We start from the raw sequence: 19,550 nt of genomic DNA, 5'->3' as shown, positions 1-19,550 counted from the left end.
TCCCCCCACCACTGACACCATTCCCCCCACCACTGACACCATTCCCCCCACCACTGACACCATTCCCCCCACCACTGACACCATTCCCCCCACCACTGACACCATTCCCCCCACTACTGACACCATTCCCCCCAGCACTGACACCATTCCCCCCAGCACTGACACCATTCCCCCCACCACTGACACCATTCCCCCCACCACTGACACCATTCCCCCACCACTGACACCATTCCCCCCACCACTGACATCATTCCCCCACCACTGACACCATTCCCCCACCACTGACACCATTCCCCCCACCACAGACACCATTCCTCCCACCACTGACACCATTCCCCCACCACTGACAAAATTCCCCCACCACTGACATCATTCCCCCACCACTGACATCTTTCCCCCACCACTGACACCGTTCCCCCACCACTGACACCATTCCCCCACCACAGACTCCATTCCCCCACCACTGACACCATTCCCCCACCACTGACACCATTCCCCCCACCACTGACACCATTCCCCCCCACCACTGACACCATTCCCCCCCACCACTGACACCATTCCCCCCCACCACTGACACCATTCCCCCACCACTGACACCATTCTTCCCACCACTGACACCATTCTTCCCACCACTGACACCATTCTTCCCACCACTGACACCATTCCCCCCACCACTGACACCATTCCCCCCACCACTGACATCATTCCCCCACCACTGACATCATTCCCCCACGACTGATACCATTCCCCCACCACTGACACCATTCCCCCACCACTGACACCATTCCCCCCACCACTGACACCATTCCCCCCACCACTGACACCATTCCCCCCCACCACTGACTCCATTCCCTCCACCACTGACACCATTCCCTCCACCACTGACATCATTCCCCCCACCACTGACACCATTCCCCCACCACTGACACCATTCCCCCATCACTGACACCATTCCCCCATCACTGACACCATTCCCCCATCACTGACACCATTCCCCCATCACTGACACCATTCCCCCATCACTGACACCATTCCCCCATCACTGACACCATTCCTCCTCCACTGACACCATTCCCCTACCACTGACACCATTCCCCTACCACTGACACCATTCCCCCCACCACTGACACCATTCCCCCCACCACTGACACCATTCCCCCACCTCTGACACCATTCCCCCACCACTGACACCATTCCCCCCACCGCTGACATCATTCCCCCCACCGCTGACATCATTCCCCCCACCGCTGACATCATTCCCCCCACCGCTGACATCATTCCCCCACCACTGACACCATTCCCCCCACCACTGACACCATTCCCCTCACCACTGACACCATTCCCCCATCACTGACACCATTCCCCCATCACAGACACCATTCCCCCACCACTGACACCATTCCCCTCACCACTGACACCCTTCCCCCACCACTGACACCATTCCCCCACCACTGACACCATTTCCCCACCACTGACACCATTCCCCCTACCACTGACACCATTCCCCCACCACTGACACCATTCCGCCACCACTGACACCATTCCCCCCACCACTGACACCATTCCCCCCACCACTGACACCATTCCCCCCACCACTGACACCATTCCCCCCCACCACTGACACCATTCCCCCCACCACTGACACCATTCCCCCCACCACTGACACCATTCCCCCACCACTGACATCATTCTCCCACCACTGACATCATTCCCCCACCAATGACACCATTCCCCCACCACTGACACCATTCCCCCACCACTGACACCATTCCCCCACCACTGACACCATTCCCCCCACCACTGACACCATTCCCCCCACCACTGACACCATTCCCCCCACCACTGACACCATTCCCCCACCACTGACACCATTCCCCCCACCACTGACACCATTCCCCCCACCACTGACACTATTCCCCCCACCACTGACACTATTCCCCCCACCACTGACATCATTCCCCCACCACTGAAATCATTCCCCCACCACTGACATCATTCCCCCACCACTGACATCATTCCCCCACCACTGACACCATTCCCCCACCACTGACACCATTCCCCCCACCACAGACACCATTCCTCCCACCACTGACACCATTCCCCCACCACTGACAAAATTCCCCCACCACTGACATCATTCCTCCACCACTGACATCATTCCCCCACCACTGACACCATTCCCCTACCACTGACACCATTCCCCCCACCACTGACACCATTCCCCCCACCACTGACACCATTCCCCCCACCACTGACACCATTCCCCCCACCACTGACACCATTCCCCCCACCACTGACACCATTCCCCCCACTACTGACACCATTCCCCCCAGCACTGACAAAATTCCCCCACCACTGACATCATTCCTCCACCACTGACATCATTCCCCCACCACTGACACTATTCCCCCCACCACTGACACCATTCCCCCCACCACTGACACCATTCCCCCCACCACTGACACCATTCCCCCCACCACTGACACCATTCCCCCCACCACTGACACCATTCCCCCACCACTGACACCATTCCCCCCACCACTGACACCATTCCCCCCACCACTGACACCATTCCCCCCACCACTGACACCATTCCCCCCACCACTGACACCATTCCCCCCACTACTGACACCATTCCCCCCAGCACTGACAAAATTCCCCCACCACTGACATCATTCCTCCACCACTGACATCATTCCCCCACCACTGACACTATTCCCCCCACCACTGACACTATTCCCCCCACCACTGACACCATTCCCCCCACCACTGACACCATTCCCCCCACCACTGACACCATTCCCCCCACCACTGACACCATTCCCCCCACTACTGACACCATTCCCCCCAGCACTGACAAAATTCCCCCACCACTGACATCATTCCTCCACCACTGACATCATTCCCCCACCACTGACACTATTCCCCCCACCACTGACACCATTCCCCCCACCACTACACCATTCCCCCCACCACTGACACCATTCCCCCCACCACTGACACCATTCCCCCCACCACTGACACCATTCCCCCCACCACTGACACCATTCCCCCCACTACTGACACCATTCCCCCCAGCACTGACACCATTCCCCCCAGCACTGACACCATTCCCCCCACCACTGACACCATTCCCCCCACCACTGACACCATTCCCCCACCACTGACACCATTCCCCCCACCACTGACATCATTCCCCCACCACTGACATCATTCCCCCACCACTGACACCATTCCCCCCACCACAGACACCATTCCTCCCACCACTGACACCATTCCCCCACCACTGACAAAATTCCCCCACCACTGACATCATTCCCCCACCACTGACATCTTTCCCCCACCACTGACACCGTTCCCCCACCACTGACACCATTCCCCCACCACAGACTCCATTCCCCCACCACTGACACCATTCCCCCACCACTGACACCATTCCCCCCACCACTGACACCATTCCCCCCCACCACTGACACCATTCCCCCCCACCACTGACACCATTCCCCCCCACCACTGACACCATTCCCCCACCACTGACACCATTCTTCCCACCACTGACACCATTCTTCCCACCACTGACACCATTCTTCCCACCACTGACACCATTCCCCCCACCACTGACACCATTCCCCCCACCACTGACATCATTCCCCCACCACTGACATCATTCCCCCACGACTGATACCATTCCCCCACCACTGACACCATTCCCCCACCACTGACACCATTCCCCCCACCACTGACACCATTCCCCCCACCACTGACACCATTCCCCCCCACCACTGACTCCATTCCCTCCACCACTGACACCATTCCCTCCACCACTGACATCATTCCCCCCACCACTGACACCATTCCCCCACCACTGACACCATTCCCCCATCACTGACACCATTCCCCCATCACTGACACCATTCCCCCATCACTGACACCATTCCCCCATCACTGACACCATTCCTCCTCCACTGACACCATTCCCCTACCACTGACACCATTCCCCTACCACTGACACCATTCCCCCCACCACTGACACCATTCCCCCCACCACTGACACCATTCCCCCACCTCTGACACCATTCCCCCACCACTGACACCATTCCCCCCACCGCTGACATCATTCCCCCCACCGCTGACATCATTCCCCCCACCGCTGACATCATTCCCCCCACCGCTGACATCATTCCCCCACCACTGACACCATTCCCCCCACCACTGACACCATTCCCCTCACCACTGACACCATTCCCCCATCACTGACACCATTCCCCCATCACAGACACCATTCCCCCACCACTGACACCATTCCCCTCACCACTGACACCCTTCCCCCACCACTGACACCATTCCCCCACCACTGACACCATTTCCCCACCACTGACACCATTCCCCCTACCACTGACACCATTCCCCTACCACTGACACCATTCCGCCACCACTGACACCATTCCCCCCACCACTGACACCATTCCCCCCACCACTGACACCATTCCCCCCCACCACTGACACCATTCCCCCCACCACTGACACCATTCCCCCCACCACTGACACCATTCCCCCACCACTGACATCATTCTCCCACCACTGACATCATTCCCCCACCAATGACACCATTCCCCCACCACTGACACCATTCCCCCACCACTGACACCATTCCCCCACCACTGACACCATTCCCCCCACCACTGACACCATTCCCCCCACCACTGACACCATTCCCCCCACCACTGACACCATTCCCCCACCACTGACACCATTCCCCCCACCACTGACACCATTCCCCCCACCACTGACACCATTCCCCCCACCACTGACACTATTCCCCCCACCACTGACATCATTCCCCCACCACTGAAATCATTCCCCCACCACTGACATCATTCCCCCACCACTGACATCATTCCCCCACCACTGACACCATTCCCCCACCACTGACACCATTCCCCCCACCACAGACACCATTCCTCCCACCACTGACACCATTCCCCCACCACTGACAAAATTCCCCCACCACTGACATCATTCCCCCACCACTGACACCATTCCCCTACCACTGACACCATTCCCCCCACCACTGACACCATTCCCCCCACCACTGACACCATTCCCCCCACCACTGACACCATTCCCCCCACCACTGACACCATTCCCCCCACCACTGACACCATTCCCCCCACTACTGACACCATTCCCCCCAGCACTGACAAAATTCCCCCACCACTGACATCATTCCTCCACCACTGACATCATTCCCCCACCACTGACACTATTCCCCCCACCACTGACACCATTCCCCCCACCACTGACACCATTCCCCCCACCACTGACACCATTCCCCCCACCACTGACACCATTCCCCCCACCACTGACACCATTCCCCCCACTACTGACACCATTCCCCCCAGCACTGACACCATTCCCCCCAGCACTGACACCATTCCCCCCACCACTGACACCATTCCCCCACCACTGACACCATTCCCCCCACCACTGACATCATTCCCCCCACCACTGACACCATTTCCCCCACCACTGACACCATTCCCCCATCACTGACACCATTCCCCCATCACTGACACCATTCCCCCATCACTGACACCATTCCTCCTCCACTGACACCATTCCCCTACCACTGACACCATTCCCCCCACCACTGACACCATTCCCCCCACCACTGACACCATTCCCCTACCTCTGACACCATTCCCCCACCACTGACACCATTCCCCCCACCGCTGACATCATTCCCCCACCACTGACATCATTCCCCCCACCACTGACACCATTCCCCCCACCACTGACACCATTCCCCCATCACAGACACCATTCCCCCATCACTGACACCATTCCCCTCACCACTGACACCCTTCCCCCACCACTGACACCATTCCCCCACCACTGACACCATTTCCCCACCACTGACACCATTCCCCCACCACTGACACCATTTTCCTCACCACTGACACCCTTCCCCCACCACTGACACCATTCCCCCACCACTGACACCATTTCCCCACCACTGACACCATTCCCCCTACCACTGACACCATTCCCCCACCACTGACACCATTCCGCCACCACTGACACCATTCCCCCCACCACTGACATCATTCCCCCCACCTCTGACACCATTCCCCCCACCTCTGACACCATTCCCCCACCACTGACACCATTCCCCCCACCACTGACACCATTCCCCCATCACTGACACCATTCCCCCATCACAGACACCATTCCCCCATCACTGACACCATTCCCCCACCACTGACACCATTCCCCTCACCACTGACACCCTTCCCCCACCACTGACACCATTCCCCCACCACTGACATCATTTCTCCACCACTGACACCATTCCCCCTACCACTGACACCATTCCCCCACCACTGACACCATTCTGCCACCACTGACACCATTCCCCCCCACCACTGACATCATTCCCCCCACCTCTGACACCATTCCCCCACCTCTGACACCATTCCCCCCACCTCTGACACCATTCCCCCATCACTGACACCATTCCCCCATCACAGACTCCATTCCCATACCACTGACACCATTCCCCTCACCACTGACACCATTCCCCTCACCACTGACACCCTTCCCCCACCACTGACACCATTCCCCCACCACTGACACCATTTCCCCACCACTGACACCATTCCCCCTACCACTGACACCATTCCCCCACCACTGACACCATTCCCCCACCACTGACACCATTCCCCCCACCACTGACATCATTCCCCCCACCACTGACACCATTCCCCCCACCACTGACACCATTCCCCCCACCACTGACACCATTCCCCCCACCACTGACATCATTCCCCCACCAATGATACCATTCCCCCACCACTGACATCATTCCCCCACCACTGACACCATTCCCCCCACCACTGACACCATTCCCCCACCACTGACAAAATTCTCCCACCACTGACACCATTCCCCCACCACTGACACCATTTCCCCACCACTGACACTATTCCCCCACCACTGACACAATTCCCCCACCACTGACACCATTCCCCCCACCACTGACACCATTCCCCCCACCACTGACACCATTCCCTCACCACTGACACCATTCCCCCCACCACTGACACCATTCCCCCCACCACTGACACCATTCCCCCCACCACTGACACCATTCCCCCCACCACTGACATCATTCCCCCACCACTGACATCATTCCCCCACCACTGACATCATTCCCCCACCATTGACATCATTCCCCCACCACTGACACCATTCCCCCACCACTGACACCATTCCCCCCACCACAGACACCATTCCTCCCACCACTGACACCATTCCCCCACCTCTGACAAAATTCCCCCACCACTGACATCATTCCCCCACCACTGACACCATTCCCCCACCACTGACACCATTCCCCCCAGCACTGACACCATTCCCCCCACCACTGACACCATTCCCCCCACCACTGACACCATTCCCCCCACCACTGACACCATTCCCCCCACCACTGACACTATTCCCCCCACCACTGACACTATTCCCCCCACCACTGACACTATTCCCCCCACCACTGACACCATTCCCCCCACCACTGACACCATTCCCCCCACCACTGACACCATTCCCCCCACCACTGACACCATTCCCCCCACCACTGACACCATTCCCCCCACCACTGACACCATTCCCCCCACCACTGACACTATTCCCCCCACCACTGACACCATTCCCCCCACCACTGACACCATTCCCCCCACCACTGACACCATTCCCCCCACCACTGACACCATTCCCCCCACTACTGACACCATTCCCCCCAGCACTGACACCATTCCCCCCACCACTGACACCATTCCCCCACCACTGACACCATTCCCCCCACCACTGACATCATTCCCCCCACCACTGACACCATTTCCCCCACCACTGACACCATTCCCCCATCACTGACACCATTCCCCCATCACTGACACCATTCCCCCATCACTGACACCATTCCTCCTCCACTGACACCATTCCCCCCACCACTGACACCATTCCCCCCACCACTGACACCATTCCCCCCACCACTGACACCATTCCCCCCACCACTGACACCATTCCCCCACCTCTGACACCATTCCCCCACCACTGACACCATTCCCCCCACCGCTGACATCATTCCCCCACCACTGACATCATTCCCCCACCACTGACATCATTCCCCCCACCACTGACACCATTCCCCCCACCACTGACACCATTCCCCCATCACTGACACCATTCCCCCATCACAGACACCATTCCCCCACCACTGACACCATTCCCCTCACCACTGACACCCTTCCCCCACCACTGACACCATTCCCCCACCACTGACACCATTTCCCCACCACTGACACCATTCCCCCTACCACTGACACCATTCCCCCACCACTGACACCATTCCGCCACCACTGACACCATTCCCCCCACCACTGACATCATTCCCCCCACCTCTGACACCATTCCCCCCACCTCTGACACCATTCCCCCCACCTCTGACACCATTCCCCCCACCTCTGACACCATTCCCCCCACCACTGACACCATTCCCCCCACCACTGACACCATTCCCCCATCACTGACACCATTCCCCCATCACAGACACCATTCCCCCACCACTGACACCATTCCCCTCACCACTGACACCCTTCCCCCACCACTGACACCATTCCCCCACCACTGACACCATTTCCCCACCACTGACACCATTCCCCCTACCACTGACACCATTCCCCCACCACTGACACCATTCCGCCACCACTGACACCATTCCCCCCACCACTGACATCATTCCCCCCACCACTGACACCATTCCCCCCACCACTGACACCATTCCCCCCACCACTGACACCATTCCCCCCATCACTGACACCATTCCCCCATCACTGACACCATTCCCCCATCACTGACACCATTCCCCCATCACTGACACCATTCCCCCACCACTGACACCATTCCCCCACCAGTGACACCATTCCCCCACCAGTGACACCATTCCCCCATCACTGACACCATTCACCCACCACTGACACCATTTTCCCACCACTGACATCATTCCCCCATTCCCCCTACCACTGACACCATTCCCCCACCACTGACACTATTCCCCCACCACTGACACCATTCCCCCACCACTGACACCATTCCCCCACCACTGTCACCATTCCCCCACCACTGACACCATTCCCCCACCACTGACACCATTCCCCCACCACTGACACCATTCCCCCACCACTGACACCATTCCCCCACCACTGACACCATTCCCCTATCACTGACACCATTCCCCCACCACTGACACCATTCCCCCACCACTGACACCACCATTTATTATGAATTCTTCATTTTGACTATGGAATATGATAGAGCGATGTGTTACAAGTCACTGAAATGGTAAAATTTTCTCTCCTTATTTTGTGAAAAGCATCAGGTGAGTATAGTATCGAGGCAGCCACGTGGTGCCCAGTCGGCAGAGAGGGGGGCCAGACTGGGCAGACATTTCCACTCACACCCTCCCCTTCCCTGACATGTTCCACCCCCTCTAATGCATCCCCCCCTCTAATACACCCCTCCCCCCCCCCCCCCCCACCACCACTGATACCACCATTTATAATGAATTCTTCATTTTGACTGTGAAATATGATAGAACAATGTTACGAACAACTGAAATGGTAACATTTTCTCAGCTAATTTAGTGAAAAGCAGAGTGAGTGAACTATCGAGATGGATGCATGGAGGCTCCAGCCACTAGTTGCCAACTAGCTGATAACTGATAACCAGAGCTCACCACTGACCCCCACCTGCCTTCCCTAACAACAATATCCACCATTGACACGACCTGCCTCCCCCGACACGACCTGCCTCCCCCGACACGACCTGCCTCCCCCGACACGACCTGCCTCCCCCGACACGACCTGCCTCCCCCGACACGACCTGCCTCCCCCGACACGACCTGCCTCCCCCGACACCACCTGCCTCCCCCGACACCACCTGCCTCCCCCGACACCACCTGCCTCCCCAAGACACGACCTGCCTCCCCAAGACACGACCTGCCTCCCCAAGACACGACCTGCCTCCCCCGACACGACCTGCCTCCCCCGACACGACCTGCCTCCCCCGACACGACCTGCCTCCCCCGACACGACCTGCCTCCCCCGACACGACCTGCCTCCCCCGACACGACCTGCCTCCCCCGACACGACCTGCCTCCCCCGACACGACCTGCCTCCCCCGACACGACCTGCCTCCCCCGACACCACCTGCCTCTCCAAGACAATTTCCACCACTCACCACCAGGTCTTCTCTGACAACCCCCGATGAGAATAACTTCCACCACCTGCCTCCTGACACTAAACCCCCAACTACTGACACCACTTGCCCCCAGACTCCAACCTCACCAATGACGCAACCGGCCTCCCCGACACCATTTTATCATCCTTCAACCATTTCTCACTGGAAACAATGGGTAAGCAAAATATAATACTGTACAACTGTTCACACTTTGGTGATTAATAGTTGATTACAGTGGCTGTCATCAACTGTGACAGCTCGGTCTCAGTGCATTGATCGCTAGGACAAACAATCCTCGCTTAATTGAACATTTGTATGTTCCACTGAACATTTAGTACCGAATTAAATTTCTTTGGATCTTCTGGAAATTCGCTAGAGTGGGTTTCGTTAGTGAGGATGCACTGTACTCTTTTTCAGTTTTCTTGCCTCCGTTTTCATTGTACGTTTTTCATTTTGGTATCAACTGGTTCATAATAGAATTCACCACAGGAGTATATGCACATAATGTCCAAAAGCACGGCGTGCCAACTGCACCAAGCACAAAAATTGAGTGATCATTAGCCATTGAGCATGAAGCAGCGATAAAATGTGTATACCCTTTTCAGTTGTCTCACCTTAATTCCCATGCTACATCGTTAACGTTGTTATCAATGTGTTCACAATAGAATTCCCTACGGGGACGTACACATACAAAGTTCAAAACCCTGGTGCGCCCCACCGTCACCAATGCCGAAAGTTGGCCAAGCATTACCCACAACACCCCAACAGGAATGTGTATAATCTTTTTCAGGTTGATAAAGTACAATGTCCATTCAACACACTATATGGGACCAACCCCGGTGCTTTGCAGGGTTGGATTCGTTGCAGGTGGTGACCTTCGGGAGGCATTTGTCAATTTTTTTTTTCTTGTAAGATAGGTAAGATAGCAAAGATAGGTAAATTTGTTTATATATAATTTGACCTGTTGTAAAAAAAAATTTCTTTGGTGCATTGCAGAAAGAGGAGGATCCATATAGTGTGTTGCTACTCTTCCGGAATCCTATTACAGCTCAAACAGCATCAGAGCTACTGTCTGTGGGCCAAACCGCCTCGGAATTAACGTTCCTTAAGTAAGTTTTATAGGTAGTGTGTTGAACTTTGCCCAGATTACTGGTATCATTCATGACATTGATTAACTCTTAAACTGCGCATGGCATACATAGGCGATGCGACCAGGAACTCGGTTTCTCAAACTTGCTTAAATGCTTTCAAAGTTTTGTGAATAATCTACATAATCTACTACTAATTACAATTGATTATGGTCATTTAAAAAAAAAAAAAATTTGGCCAATTTTGGTGTCAGAGGTTGAATTGTCAGTTCCCATAGTCTTGCTCAAATACATTGAAGTAGTATAGCATTTTGCAAAAGATTAAACTAAAAAATATAAAGTACGTAGCATAGCAGAAATGTTATTTTGCAGAATGTGCTACATGACATATCCCACTGAAGAGGCCGCATTGAGAACAAAGAATGAAATATGTAAAATGGATTTCAATGGAATCACACCACACGTTGAAACGGCTTTTATACCACGGTATGTAGACATAGACCACATGTTACTATTTATAACAGTTGCCCAGAAATGCTAGTGTTTGTGATTCATGATTCCTAGTAAGAAAAATGTGCCTGAGTAACGTTTAATTATTGTGGCACTTTGAAACTATGTACTGATGCTTTTGGCCACCACCACCACCTCACTTGTTCCTGAGTATAAAGATTATATCTCACTAGCTATACCCGGCCACACGTTGCTGTGGCTCGGCAACGAGTGTGTGTTGCTGAGCCACAGCAACCTTCCCCAGTCTCCCAGTCCTCCCCCACCATTTCCCCCCCCCCCTTCCCCTCGTTCTCCCTACCAATCCCCCCTCCCCCGTCCATTTGTCCTTCCTACCATCCCCCACTCCAGCATCCCTTCGTCCTCCTAACCACTCCCCACTCCCCACTCCACCGTCCCTTTGTCCTCCCCACCATCTTCCACTCCCCTGTCCTCTCGTCCTCCCTACCATTCCTCCCCTCCCCGTCCCCTTATCATCCCTACCATCCCCCACTCCCCTGTCAACTTGTCCTCCCCACCATTCTCCACTCCCCTGTCCCCTCATCCCTAACTGCCCCATCCCCTCATCCTCCCCACCATTACCCCCTTCCCTGTCCCATTGTCCACCCCCACCATTCCCCACTCCCATCCCCTCATCCTCCCCACCATTCCCCACTCCCTTGTCTGATGCATTCCCAAATGATCTGATGTTCCCATCACTGAAATATAAGAAAAATAGTTAAAAAAAACGAAAAGAAAAAATAATGAAAAGTAAAAAATAAACTATTCTCACGAAATAAACAGTATGGTGAACAACACAGCTCAGTTCCAATGCATTGTCACACAAAATAATTAAATCAAAATGAAAATAAATCAAAATCTATGAAAATTCAATGTCAATGGAATCAGAAACATTGAAACGGAATCGTAACATATTTAGTATAGTGTGTGTTCTTCTTACGTGCAACAGATGGCGCTGTGTCTTAAAATAAGTGTTTTTACCTGTCACAGATGTGGCATCTATACTTATACTTACAAAATGATCGGTATGGTAAACAACACAGCTCAATTGCAAGGCAATGTCTCACAAAATATTAAATAAAAATGAAAATAAATAAAAATCTATGAAAATTTAATTTGTCCATGAAATCAGAAACATTGAAATGGAATCGTAACATATTTTGCATAGTAAGTGTTGTTCTTACGTGCAACAGATGGCACCGTTTTTCAAAAAAGCATGTTTTTACCTGTCGCAGGTTTGGCATCTATATAGTAGGTATATAAAGACATGCATTTATTCGAATGGAACGTTGTCTCAAAATTTCAAAGCAATCGGTGAAGAACTTTCGGAGATTACAGTATGTGTTGCTCTTATGTCCAACAGATGGCGCTGTTTTTCAAAAAAAGCATGTTTTTCCTGTCACAGGTGAGCCATGTATATAGTAGGTATAGAAAAACATGCACCTATTCGAATGCAAAGTTTTGTCAAAATTTAAAAGCAATCGGTAAAGAGGTTTCGAAGATTTCCCTTACATGAAAAACACAGTTTTCTGTGGGGAGCCCCCTACGGCTTCCTGGAGCTTATTGGGTTAATGTATGTTATATTAGACCAGGACATTAGTTAAGGAGTTCAGACCTACCAGGGACCAGCGCCAGAACCTGGCCCCTTCAGAGAGGTTTCAGGGAGCAATGGCCCTGGAAAACCCCCTTGTGGTTGGGGTTTTCCTTATCTGCCATCGACTGGGGTTAGGCACCCAGAAAGGTAGGCATAACAAAACAAACCCCACATGGTAAAAAACTAAAACAAAAAAAACGAATAGAAAGGTAGAAACTCCCTACAATCCCAAGGAAACAAGCAAACATCACACTTTACTGCCGCGCTGATCGTACGCACAGCCCTCCCCGCCCCGAGAGGAGGAGGGGGGGAGTCCTGGACTTACCGCGCCGGCTGCCTAGCTTCAGTTCATAAGCTAATGTCAACCAGGATAGACGCTTCTCAGTTTCTCAGTTTCCTAGGCGGTGTTTGCCTTGTGTGGTGTTCACTGCCGTGTATTGTGTTGTGCAGTGGCCAGGAGTACCTCATCAGTGCCGGGGCTGCATGTGCTTAGGGGCTTCCTTCCCTAAGCACCCTGTGAGTACTGCCCCTGCGTGACAGGGTTATCTTCCCTGGGGCGTTCGGGAACCATTCCCGTAGAGGTTTTTGCTGCCCGGCATTTGCCTCGCCCTTGGGGCCAGCTGGGGCTTAGGGCCCTTGTTTGGCCCTGGGTAGGGACTGGTATTGTGCTGGTTAGGGCGTCAAGATGTTGCGCGGCCAGCCACCTAAGCGGCGACCGGTTCCTGTTGCCTCTGGAGACGGTGTACTTTTGCGGGGTTTTTCTTTTGTTTTTATTAACATTTGCCTGGTGGGGGTCTGCCTAGTGTGGCTATAGTTCCACTGGTAGTGTTTGGTGGCCCTCTGCTAGGCCCCGTGATTGTACACGTTGCAGGGGTTTTCAGTGTTATCCTCTACCCTCTTGTTATTTTTGGGTTTCTTAACCGGTTAGCAACACCTTGCCCGGGCTTCCCGTAGCAGTCAGCCTATGGGCCCTGGAAACCCCTGTCTGGGCTCGGTGGACCATTGAATGTATCTTCCGGGTTCCAACCCTTCTTGTATGGGATCGTTGGTTGCTGTGCCCTTGTCTCCGGGTAACAGTCGCCACTTTTACCTCTGTCATGTTGCCTGTTGGGTCACTGCACCTTGACCCAGAGTCTTTCGAGAGATATTCTCTGCTTGTTCTCCAGTACTCTCCTGATGATGTTACTGTTCAGAGTACAGGTGGCATTGGTGTTGCAAGCTAGGTTAGGTTGCTGCAACACGCTAGGTTGGTTTCCCACTCGGATGCCCTGAGGCCGCCTCGTTTTGGTTAGGTGCTGTTGGCCCTTTCCCTCCCTGTTCCCGGCTCCGGACTGTCTGCGGGTTTCGGGGTCAGGGCGGGGTTTAGTTGGGGCTCGAGACTCGGGCGGTTTTCGGGGGCTGCACCGTTTGGGTTGGGGACGGAGGTTTTCGAGCTTGTTACTCCTGCCAAGGCTTCTGGGTCTTACCAGCGGCCCTTTCTTGCTGCCTTTCCCATGGACTCTTACTTTTCTTTAAGGGCGGAGGGCTTGGTGACCGGCTCTGCCCCGGGGCCTCTGTTGCTGGTTCCCAGGGCCTCTGTTGCTGTTTTCCGGGGCTGTGGGGGATGCCTGCTAGCAGTTCTGGGGCAGTTTGCCCCTGCCTGGGTTTTCTGCTTTTGGGCGGAGTTTTTGCCCATCCAGTCTGCTTGCTTCCCATTTTTGCTAGCGTGTTTTCGTATCTTTTGCGTCGGTCACAGCCCTCTGTTCTGGTGGCCATTTTCTTCTGCCGGTTTCCCGGCGTGGCCACCAGGGTGGCGTTGCGGTTTGTTTACATGCACCTGGGTGTGCGAGCGAGCGTCTTGGGCGAGTTTTCACCCTTTTTCAGGGGTATTATTCTGCTGTTGTCATTTCGTTGCTTTTCTGGTGTTTTCTGCCTGTTTCCTGTTTCTCTGGGAACATTTGAGTGTTGATTTTACACTGGGTTTTCCATATTGTCGGTTTTGGGTCTGGGCCCTTGGGTTTGGGCTCGGTGTCCCTGGCTGTTATGCTTGCTCCCACACCTTGTCCCTCGGTTTCCCTGGGGGTTCTGTCTGGGGACTGTGCTTTGCCTTTCTGTGGTGTATCTCTGCCGGCAAATGTGGTGGTTTGGGTTCCCCCTGGTTCGATTCCAGGTTCCTTTGGGTTCTTTGGTTTCGTTCCAGAGGTTTCTTCCTCTTGGGCCCCCTTTGTGGGTTCAGGGGGCTTTGTTTCCTTGTGTGTGACTCGGTTCTGCCTTCTGGAGTTCTGGGGTCTTCCTGGCTTGCAGACTGATCTTTTTGGGTCTTGGCACGTGTTGTGGTCGTGCTGGGACTTTGAGGTTTTGTTGTCTAGGTGGGCCTTTTGATGCAGTTTTGTGCCTTCTTCGCCTGACCGGCATGGTGCTCTCTGCCCACTGGTCGGCGGCTTGTAATTTACTTTTCATGTGTGTGATATTGTGTGTACTCATGTACATATGTATACTGTGTGTGCACATGGATGTGCATACTTACGTGTAATTACCTAAGTGTTAATTACCTAAGTGTAGTTACAGGATGAGAGCTACGCTCGTGGTGTCCCGTCTTCCCAGCACTCTGTCATATAACGCTTTGAAACTACTGACGATCTTGGCCTCCACCACCTTCTCACCTAACTTGTTCCAACCGTCTACCACTCTGTTTGCGAAAGTGAATTTTCTTATATTTCTTCGGCATCTGTTTTTAGCTAGTTTAAATCTATGACCTCTTGTTCTTAATCCTTTAACTGCATGGCCTTTAAATATGACACCCCCGCAGTGTGCAGGAAATAAATTATCTTGAAAAAAATATTTTTGTTTTTTAAAGTGTCAAAAACCCTTCCCCCAGTTTGGTATATCAAAAAAATTTTGAACTTGTACTTACTTTGGGTGCTATGGGGTCCGTAAGTTGACGCGTGACATTATCATTCCCCGTTCGCCCGTGCAGTAAGCTCCCAGGGCCAGTGGGGCGCCCGGGGCGGGGCGTGTGAGTTGCCGCGAATATGTTTTTGTTCATTTTTTGCGCACAGTTCCAAATACATTTTATTTGTTTTTACTTGCTAATCCTATGTATAATGAACACGTACACTATATTATGGCAGTAAAACATCCGTACTGTCTGAGGACACTGTTACGTGCATGACACTTGTGTACACATATGTTGCACATATTTACCATGTATCATGCTAATTTATGTATATATACAATCTATTTACAGACTATACACTGTCACACACATATACATTCACCATCAACACATTCAGAACACCGCGAGTGTGAGCTGTCACACCCAGCCAGTCTCCCTTACTCCTCCAACATTGTATTCACCAACATTACTCCTCCAAATCATACAGTTATTCACACCAATGTTTCATGTTCATTTATGAATATTTACAACATATGTACACACTATACACTGTCACACACTATATACATTCACCATCAACACACTCAGAACACCACGAGTGTGAGCAGCCACACCCAGCAAGCCCTCCCTCACTCCAACATTGCTCCTCCCACCATACTGTTATTGTATTTATTACACTATTTACACATGTTATATATACCTATATGCGTGTTTTATTTACCAGAACTATGCAAGTAAGCCGGTATTGTGTCCAAACAGTACAGTGGCCACCATACACTGCATGACAAATCACACAGCAGACAGCAGACGATGCCACAATTACGACGTCACCTCCCTCACCAAAATATCTCCTCACAACATACTCCTGGTGCTGTTATTACACTATTCACACACACACTATATATACCCATGTATATATACATGGGTATATACAGCGTGTGACCACAGGAGATGCTGTGGTCACACGCTGAACAGCAGTGCTTGTACACTCATGCTGCGAGCGCCAGCCTTGGTTGCTCACTCACTACTGAGGCTCTGACACCCGGCAATGTGGACCATGATTTTTTCTGGGGGGAGCCCCGTCGGCTCCCCGGAGCTTTACCGGCTGATATGCTAATGTCAGACTTTGGCATCAGTCATGTGTATGGAGTTCTAGGGCCTTCCGGGGACCACGGCCAGAACCTGGCCCCCTCAGAGAGGCAAGGGGAGCAATGGCCTATAGAAACCCCCGTGTGGTAGGAAGCATTCTATGTCTGCCATCGACCGGGTCAAGCATCCAGAAAGGTAAGCATTCCAAAACAAACCCCTATTCTGGTGAAAATTGCTACCTAAAGCCGAACTAGTAGATAGAACTCTTCAACAGAAAACAAGGAAACTAGTATGACGTCATACGTCACCGCGGCGCTGTCTGCGCAGCTCCCCCCTCCCCGGGAGGGGGAAGGGGGAGCCCCAGACCTCCCTCGCCGGCTATCCACCCATAAGTACTTCGGCTGATGCTATAGGCACCGGTTATGTGCTCCGGCTCCAGTGGTTGTTTCAGCACTGTACCTAGAGTGTGGTGTCTGTTTTCTAGGTGGTGCGTGAGCCGGGAGTGATTCTCCAGTACTCGGGCTGCATGCGCCTAGGGTTCCCTTCCCTAGGTGCCCTGTAAGTACTTCCCTTGGGGCTTGGGGCCGCCTTCCACAAGTTCCTTGGGTCCTGCCCCTGCTTGGCCGTTTACTGCTTGGTTTTCGGCCGCTCTTTGTGTGCTCGGGTGTTCTGTCTCCCTTGTTCGCCTTAGAGTAAGGGGCAGTTTTTGCACTGGTGGGGCGCAGGGTACTGTGCAGCTTGTCTTTACCAATCATAGCGGCTGGCTCTGTTCCGCTTGGGTATGCTGTCCTCTTGCAGGGTTTTCTTTTTCTTTTTGTTTATCTACCTGGTGGGGGGGGGGTCTGCCTTCGTTCTTGCCCCTTGTGTCCCTTGTGTTCTGAGTATTTTCTGGTGGTACCCACTGCTAGGTCCCCGTGAGTGTACACGTCCCGGGGGTTCAGCTCTTAGAAAGTTGTTTGGTAGCTTTGGGTGCCGGTTAGCAGTACCCTGCCTGGGATTACCTGAGCGCGAGTCCTCTTATAGTAAACGCTCGGGATCCTGGGAAACCCCTGGGGGCGCGCGGGTCCGATGGATGTGACCCCAGAGTCCCCCCCCCCCTCGCTTCCAGCGATTTCGAGGGTTGCTCTCACCCATTGTCTCTGGGTGACTCTCTGTTTTGCCTCCGTCTGCTACCTGTGGGGTCGGTGACACCTTCGACCCGGAGTCCTGCGAGTTTGGTTGCTCGTTGTGGCTTGGTTACCCAGTTGTGCTGACAAAGCGGGTGCGGGCAGCAGGGGAGTTGCACTTGAGCCTTGGTGGTGGCAACGTTCTTGTGGGTTCCTCCTCGGGAGCCCCGGGGCTGCCCCGTTGTAGTTCGTTTTGGGACTTGGGGGTGTTGGTTGCTTCGGTTCCATCCACGCCCCCTTGTCTTTCCCCTGGATCACCCTTCCTGCCTGCATCCGGTTCCTTACCGTCTGTAGGTTCGGGGCGGGGTTTTTGATGGTGTTGAGACTCGGGCAGTCTCGGGGAATTCCCCTTCCGGGGTAGTGACGGGGGCATTTGAGCCTGTTCCTCCAGCCGTGTTGTATGAGTCTGCCAGTGGGCTCCCTTCCTTAGTGTTTTCACGGCTGCCCCGGTTTTCTGGTACGGCCGGGGCTTTGGGGGAACGGCTCGGCCCCGGGGCCTGTCGTGTAGGTTCCCGGGGCTGGGGAGGGGCTGACTTGGGGGTCTGGGCCCCGTTGGACCCCGTGGGGTTTTTTTTATCCCCCTCTAGGCGGGGCTTGTGGTTATGCGGAGTGGGGGTCTTTCCTCCCCACTCGCTGTACGTGCTGTTGGGCATCGGCCCCTCCCTGGGCTCGGTTCCTTGGCCTTTGAGTCGGTTTGTTCCATCCTGTGGGTGGATGTTTCCTCCCACCCTTTTTTGGGATGGTGTTTTCGTCATGTTTCCCCATTCGATGGGGTTCTACGTGACTTCTGATCTCAGGGTGCGCCTGCGCCTTCGTGTGCCTTCGGGACTAGTGTTGGCTTCTGTGTTCTCGAGGGTTCGGGAAGGTTTTTCACTACTTCCCGCATTATTGGAACGTCTGTCGGCTCCTCGTCCTTGTCGCCGTTTTGGGCTACT

The 19,550-nt window shown here is 53.9% G+C and overlaps 1 protein-coding gene across 10 annotated transcripts in view; it reads left to right on the top strand.

Moving 5' to 3' along the window:
* The window catches only part of LOC123750762 (uncharacterized), a 387,264-nt gene that overhangs the window by 130,920 nt on the left and 236,794 nt on the right, over positions 1 to 19,550 (top strand). For all 10 annotated transcript variants that reach the window (XM_069326267.1, XM_069326271.1, XM_069326268.1 and 7 more), the window contains 2 exons: positions 11,293 to 11,405; positions 11,757 to 11,870. In XM_069326267.1, the coding sequence (XP_069182368.1) occupies positions 11,293 to 11,405; positions 11,757 to 11,870 (227 nt within the window). The remainder of the gene's footprint in view (positions 1 to 11,292; positions 11,406 to 11,756; positions 11,871 to 19,550) is intronic.

This window comes from Procambarus clarkii, chromosome 18 (genome assembly GCF_040958095.1).
Source record: "Procambarus clarkii isolate CNS0578487 chromosome 18, FALCON_Pclarkii_2.0, whole genome shotgun sequence".
Classification (NCBI taxonomy): domain Eukaryota; kingdom Metazoa; phylum Arthropoda; class Malacostraca; order Decapoda; family Cambaridae; genus Procambarus; species Procambarus clarkii.
This window is presented reverse-complemented; position numbering and strand designations above follow the sequence as displayed.